Source organism: Corylus avellana, chromosome 7 (assembly GCF_965113065.1).
Source record: "Corylus avellana chromosome 7, dhCorAvel1.hap1.2, whole genome shotgun sequence".
NCBI lineage: Eukaryota > Viridiplantae > Streptophyta > Magnoliopsida > Fagales > Betulaceae > Corylus > Corylus avellana.
The window spans coordinates 20,678,164-20,685,243 of NC_142496.1; the positions used below are offsets into that span (position 1 = coordinate 20,678,164).

A 7,080-nucleotide genomic window follows, 5' to 3' on the forward strand; every position below is an offset into this window, starting at 1 on the left:
TTGCTGAGCTACAATGCTCATCAAATTTGTTGAGCACTAAAGCAACTAAACAAATCCCTAGTCATTTTGTTGAGCCGAATGTGGAGCATTTTTTGTTACATTGCTAGTTAAAATAGCTAAAATGCTAATTTGTTGAGGCCAATGTGAGTGAATGCTCTGCCTTGCAGTTGCAAGGATAATCCTTATGAAAGCTTATTAGCTCCTAATTAATTAACTTGTTCTTCGCATCGAATTAAATTTTATGCCATGGAAACAACAAAATATACAGTGTAACAATTTCCATTTTCATGTGCCATTCAAATGCATACCTTAAACAGTTAAAATTATAACATGAATCAAAGATGAGCAAGGCTATTTACTATTTAGTATACTCAAGTACAACTGCTATATAACTGGATAAGGTGGTAGTAAAAATCAATTCTTAGATCAACTCTTGTTTTTGTGTTGACCCAAAAGTTGATTTTACTGTCACACTATCCGGTTGTATAGCAGTTATACAGAAGTCTACTATAAATAGAATTACTCATCGAAGATTACTTGACAACTCCAACCAACATTGCAATCCAAAGGCATCATAATCAGGTGCATACAAACACACACACACCTTATCAATCTTCAAATCCAGTTGTTTGCGCAAAGTGGTAACCACAATCTTAATCATATATTCTTTTGGTACTGACACCTTACCATTCACTGGTGCTGTACATTAACGAGTGGAATCATCCAAGGAAGATGTCATGGGGGAAGTTCAATAAGAGTACATTGCTTGCACAACAAGCATTGATGGAAGGCTACTAAAGGAGATGTCGTGTCTTCAGAAGGTAGCTTCAAAGACCTATTTTTTTCTCTACGAGACAAAAAGTCCCAGTTAAGCAAGTAGATCTTCCTGTATTTCCAGCATGTAGAGACAGTAGAGTGTGATTTCATGCCAGACAGGCTCTATCTGTCATCAGGAGGCAAGGTTGGACTTTTGGAGCACATACTAATCTCGTGAAGCTCCTTCAACCTTGTAGCTGGGTCGCATAAACCTGAATATTTTCAACAGTTTTCATATTTTTGAGCACAATGTACAGGTAAATCAAAAAGACTTGGAAAACCAAGTTCAATAAACAAGTGCCAATTTGCGTTATCGTTTGCAATGCGGTTCAAATCCTCTGGGATAACTACACAGTTAGACAAGTAACTCAGAGTGGGTGATATCCAATGGGAGAGATATATTTAGATGCAGATTAACAAATCCTCTTTTTAAGACCAGGAAAAAACATTACTGTGCTTTCCAGATCTGAATAATTGCAGTAAGTGATCAACTTTTCCAGGGTGAAGGCCAAGGTGTTACAACATGGTAAAGACAATAAAAAGAAACAGCTCAGAGCAAGACGTCTATAACATTCTTATCTTGAAATAACATTCTTATATATAACATGAAATAAATCGATCTCATACTGCGAGGCTTGTGTTTAAACCAAAGCTAATTACACTTTTAACTTTGCAGCAGTCTCACTTCTGTTGAGATATTGTAGTAAGGCTTTTCAAATTTCAGCATTTAAGTATGAGTTACCAAACATAAGGCTTTAAACTAGTACATGAAGTTAGGAATTGGGTATAGAAATGGACTAATAGCATAAGGTCCTGAAGAGTAGATTTACCTGAACATTTTGGGATGTCCCACACTGCAATAGATGTAGGTGTGCATCGAGGGTCACATATTGCCTTGTTATCCTCATGATGGACATTCATTGCAAGCATCCATGACCCAATTGTGACATCCTCATTGCTAAGTATCCTCAAACTGAAGGCTAGAAATTGCATCCAGTAAGCAGAATATAACCACAGGAAAACATTACAGTTTAAAGAGTTGTATAGATGATATTGCCGTGGTATAACTAACACAAACAAAGAAATTTCAGTGAGAGAGAGAAGAAATGGACATAGTAATGTTTGATTCTACAAGTTATTCTAAGGACCAAGGTAATTTAACAGAATGAATGAATGCCATTAAGATTCATATGACTTCATGCTTCAGTAGGATAGATTGATGTTGGTAATTTACTAGTTCAGTTATTTTTTCTTTTTTGGTAAGTAATTCATAAAGCAAGTATGCATAAGAAATGAGCCCCTAAAGGCTATAGATCTATATATACACACAAACATACAAAACTAAGAAAAGAAGCAGAGGAGGGAAAAGTTGGTCAGCAAGAGAGAGATGACGCTTCTCAGAAATGATGACTGATTGTGATGCATACGCTGATTGCTTTTTTTTTTTTTTGTAAGTACACTTTCTCATTTTTCCATGCCAAGTATATTAGAAACCCAGTAAATCATAAAAGAATTGTAGCTGTAGGAGATCTAGAGCATTAGAAATCACAAAATGGTTCAGGCGGTGTTCAGTTTTCAGCAACACCTTCAAAGAAACCCAGTTAGTACCCTCCTTGTCAGTTTTATAAAGGAAGTTGGTGGACTTTGGTCAAACACTAACCATCAATTCATAACTCATTAGCTTAGCATGTCTTACTCACCCCTTAACTAATAATAGAAAAGTTATACACATCAAATCTAAATAACCATATAGACCAAATTGTTTATATCAGTCAACAATATGCTGGCATCAAAGAAATTTTTTCTTAAATATGACATCAAGAGTGTGAAATTATGGGGAATAATGGGATAAATTATACAATTTCAAGATAAACATATTGGCTCTGGTCCAAATTTTTTCTTTCAAAGCTTTACCCTGGTTATAACTGGAATTATTAATTGTTAATCATGATTGTCAATTTGAACAATCTTTTACTCGATTTATTGCAATCAAGTAGACAATCTATTTGATGGACAATGAAATTTGCTTGGATGCATTACAAGAAAAGCCAGAAATTACTAGATGTAAAGGAATCAAGAGATTAAAAAACTCCACCAGCAAAGCAAACTGATCTATTGATTTTCAAGAATTGTGCCTTACGTCATATGTTAAGGACAAATTTTATCCAGGAAAAATTTAATTGTAAAACCACAATCTAATGACTGGCAAAGAGAAAATAACAAGTAATATAAAGAGAAGAATAAAGGGAAAAATTTATGAACCTGTTATTTCTAGCAGCTGCCAGTGAAGCTACCACCTCTGCAGAAAGAACATATATAGGACCATAAGCATGTAAAAAGTATTCATTTCCAATCAGATGTCCGGATTTCTCATACCTGAAATTTTAGTGATTAGAAATCCTCTGGTAAATTGTGAAGCATCAAAAGACATGTATTTCATGAAAGCAATTAAGCGATCACAAAGCCAAAATTTTGAAACAATTTGAAAAAACCAAATACCATTTATTTTTAGGGTCAGTTATCACTGGTCCTTTCTTCATGCATCCAATGTAAGTCGGTGAATGTGTTCGCTCCTTAGCTAGAAGAGTTGATAGCCGATCTGACAAATTACAGGAACAGCATTACATTGCAATCTATAAGACTAGCTAAAGCATCAACGTGCACTTCAATGTACCTGGGCGTAAATAAATGTCATCATCAGCTTTGACATAATAATCTGCTTCAAAGAGTTCAAAAGCTGCTTTGAAAAATGCCAGCCTACAAAGCAGGGGAAAAGGCAATAACACATAAGCTGCCAAGAATATCAAGCAAGCAACATTAGGACTAGTACAAGTAGACAACTCTTACGATTTGTATGGAAGCTTTGAATATTCCTCCACAACATCAATAAGCATGAAATCTCTGTACTTCTCCACCTCTTCATGAAGCTCTGCCATCTTTTTTGCATTTTTCGATAGTCCAATTACAAACCTAAAAGCTAAACCAGTAGCTTGTTCCAATCTACAAAAAGTGTAAACGAGGTGAATATGTAATTGCAGAAATGGTAAAACCATAAAAGTTGATAAATGAAACGAGAAAGAAGAATGGAATAGGAGTTACAACAGAAAGAGGCAAGTAACCTGTGCCCGAAAGCAATGAAACAGTTCCATTGGATCACATTATAAATTTATTATATCCCTCCACGATAAATTAGTAATTCATGGTTAAAGTGCAATGACAGAAATGTGACAACATATATCTTTTATACAAAAACTAGTTCCAACCAACATGGGAAAAGGTTCACCCAATACAAGCATGATTTATTGAAAGCCACAATGCAGCATCTAGAGTCCGGACTCGTTCAGCATTTGAGAAATGAACACTATTTTTGAAAATTTTCCCAAACAGACCCCTAGTTTCTGATCTTCTAAAGTCTGGAGTCGTTCAGCCCAATACCAGCCCATATTCATCCCCTGTCCTATTGGTAAAAAGCATGATGGGTTTTGGAGGCTTTGCATCGATTATCAGGCCTTGAACCAAATCAAGGTTAAGAATAAATTTCCTACACCAATCATTGATGAGCTGCATGGGGCCCATTTTTTTTTTTTTAAAAAAAAAATGGATCTCTGGTCTGGCTATCATCAAATATGAATGAACCTGCATGACATTGAGAAGACTGCATTCAAAACACATCATGCACCCTACGAGTTTCGCGTCATGCCATTTGGCTTACCAACGCCCCATCCACATTCCACTATCTCATGAACGAAGTCTTCAAGGGTCTCATTCATAAGTATGTCCTTGTGTTTTTTACCATATCTTAATTATTGAGTCAGCACACACAGTGTGTGTGCATTCACAGCCACAACAGCTCCTCTGTTCATCTCTGTTTTGGGCCATGCGAAACAAAGGAGTTGGGAGAGTTATAGGGGCAGAAAAAGAACATGAAGATGGTGAGAGGGGTGAGAGGGTAGCTAGCATGTGACCTATGTGGGGCTTATATATCCGCACATGCTCTGTGCAGCCATAATTCTTCAAGGGCAGACCAAGCATACCCCAACCCCAAGCTCACCCTCCGTCAACAGTATGGGGCTGTTGCGATTACTTAATACTTGTAGAACAAGTGTTAACAAGGGCACCAAAAATGCTGCCTGTTGAGCCATTAAAACTCAGTGAATGTTAGAAGAAAAGGAAGAACAAGAGGAGGAAGACATTGTGCAAATGCCGTTTGAGAGATGTCTATTAGTTTCATTTAAAAAGCCACCTCCTCCATGATAAAAATAGAGACTTTAAACTTGACCCTCCATTTTCAATAACAAGAGATCTCCTGTTATTGAATTAGAAGAGCTAAGCCGAATCCCTCATGCATGAAGAGGACCATGACCTCTTCCCACAAGTAGTCTTGGACAAAGGTGGCAACCCAATAAATGAAGAACTTCTATTCCATTTGCAAGGTTATTCTCCTGATACAGCCACTTGGGATAAGTTAGAAGATTTTAGCTTTGGTTCCTTTCTTTTGACCATAAGGACAATGTCAACTTTAATAGGGGATGATGTTACGGGCTCGGAGTCTTGCCTGGATGAGGAAGTAAAGATCAGTGGGAACTCTTTCTTCTTTCATGGCTAGCTGAATAGAGAAGATATGCAAGCTGGGAGGATCGACTATTTGGCTCGTCTTTATTATCAGATTTTGGATTATAATTGTTATCATTGTTATCTTAGGATTAGTATTGCTATCTCATTATCATCATGTAAGTCCATTTAAGACGAGCCATGGAATTAATAAAATCATCTATGAAATTTAGCTCAACAACTCTTGTTGTTAAGGAGGCCTAGTACTCTCTAAGAAGCTACCATCCAAAACTCTAGCCTACGTATTCTTCTTGCAAAGATTTTTCCAAGATAAATCTATAAATTTTTATAAGATAAGGCAACACAGCATATACTAATTCTTCCCTTTTCAGTGAGTTACTACAACTCAATATTTTATGTTATAAAAATTCCATTACCTATCAAAAAAAAAAAAGTTATAAAATTCCATCAACCTCTAACCGAAAATTCCTAAATGTTACCACATAACTATTTTAACTAACTTAAATGGAAAGCATTATGAAAATTCAGATTAACAACCAATAATCATATGCAAAACCCATCAATGATTTCAAACGCTTATACAACCAATAAAATATGATCATAACCCACATTTCAATGATTTAGCTGAAGAAAGAAGTCAGATACCTCAAAAGTCCATCTGGGTCGGAAGGAAACCAAGTACTCCGCAGGGCTGCCCGGCGATCAGCGGAGCCGAACCCGGTCTGGATTCCGACGAACCCAATAACCTTAGGGCGCTCCACCATGCCCCCATGATCTCCGAGCTGCCGAGAACTGGAGGCCGTGTAGAATGCCCGGAAAGTGTCTTCGGATCGGCCGCATCGGAAGACGGGCACGGGTCTGGGGCGGGGGAGAGTGGAGACGGCGAAGATTGTGCCGGTAAGGCCGAAAAGGAAGCAGAGGAGTGAAAAGACGAGAATGGGCAGGGGGAGGCGGGAGGAGGGAGGGGCAGAATTGAGTTTTTGGGGCTTCAGGGGTTTGGAGGAGTAGGAGGTGGGAAGAGAGGGTGAGGGGCGGTGACTGTGAGAGAAGAGTGGCATTTTCGTGAATTTTGCAATGGCGACAGGGATCAGAGTGTCGGACACACAGTGTGAAATGGGTATATCGTGACGGACACACTACTTGTGCTGGAAGTGTTTGAGTTTCTGTCGGAAAGAAGCAATACACCATTACTATCTTGCAGTTGAATCGGTTCTTTCTTTCTTCCTCCATTGACTTTTTCATCTTTTGACTTCACATGTTTGGAGGAAACTGTTTTTCGTGAACAAATATTTTTAAAAATAATTTCAGCTATTTTTTTTAAAAAAAAATTTGACTCATATAAAAAAGAAAATGGTTAAATATTAAATACCCCTAAAATTTTGTTGCTTTATTTTTTCTTTTCGAGAGTTTGATTTTTATCACAGGAGATCCATGTGGTTTTGATAATAAACCAACTTAGTCCTTCTCTCAATTGACCATTAGTTGATTTAACGGAAATCCACGCGGACCAATCAAATGTTGACACGTGACACCTACTTAAATTTTTTTAAAAATAAAAAAAAATATATATATATATTTAAAAATAAAAAATAAAAAAATTGGGGGTGGCTCTTGGCCATCCATGGCCAAAGCCACCCTCAAATGGCCAAGAGCCACCCCCAATTTTTTTTATTTTTTAAATACATTATTTTT

General features: G+C 37.1%; 1 protein-coding gene across 2 annotated transcripts; it reads right to left on the bottom strand.

Moving 5' to 3' along the window:
- Positions 1-301: 301 nt before the first annotated feature.
- Positions 302-6,657, bottom strand: LOC132184448 (Galactosyltransferase family protein). 2 transcript variants are annotated; one of them, XM_059598089.2, is made up of 7 exons: positions 6,034-6,655; positions 3,664-3,816; positions 3,491-3,573; positions 3,316-3,415; positions 3,079-3,192; positions 1,647-1,789; positions 302-1,028 (listed from the first exon to the last, which is right to left on the bottom strand). In XM_059598089.2, the coding sequence occupies exons 1-7, from the start codon at positions 6,444-6,446 to the stop codon at positions 940-942; spliced, it is 1,095 nt and encodes a 364-aa protein (XP_059454072.2). In that variant the 5' UTR covers positions 6,447-6,655; the 3' UTR covers positions 302-939. The 2 variants fall into 2 exon arrangements, with proteins under 2 accessions (XP_059454072.2, XP_059454073.2); XM_059598090.2 differs by lacking the exon at positions 302-1,028 and having other exon boundaries at positions 1,687-1,796; positions 6,034-6,657.
- Positions 6,658-7,080: the final 423 nt, after the last annotated feature.

Coding starts and splice junctions, on each gene's coding strand:
- LOC132184448 (XM_059598089.2), bottom strand. CDS start 6,446: ATGCCACTCTTCTCTCACAGTCACCGCCCCTCACCCTCTCTTCCCACC. Junction 3,193..3,315: donor ACTGACCCTAAAAATAAATG/GTATTTGGTTTT, acceptor CTAAAATTTCAG/GTATGAGAAATCCGGACATC. Junction 1,029..1,646: donor GGACATCCCAAAATGTTCAG/GTAAATCTACTC, acceptor GAAAATATTCAG/GTTTATGCGACCCAGCTACA.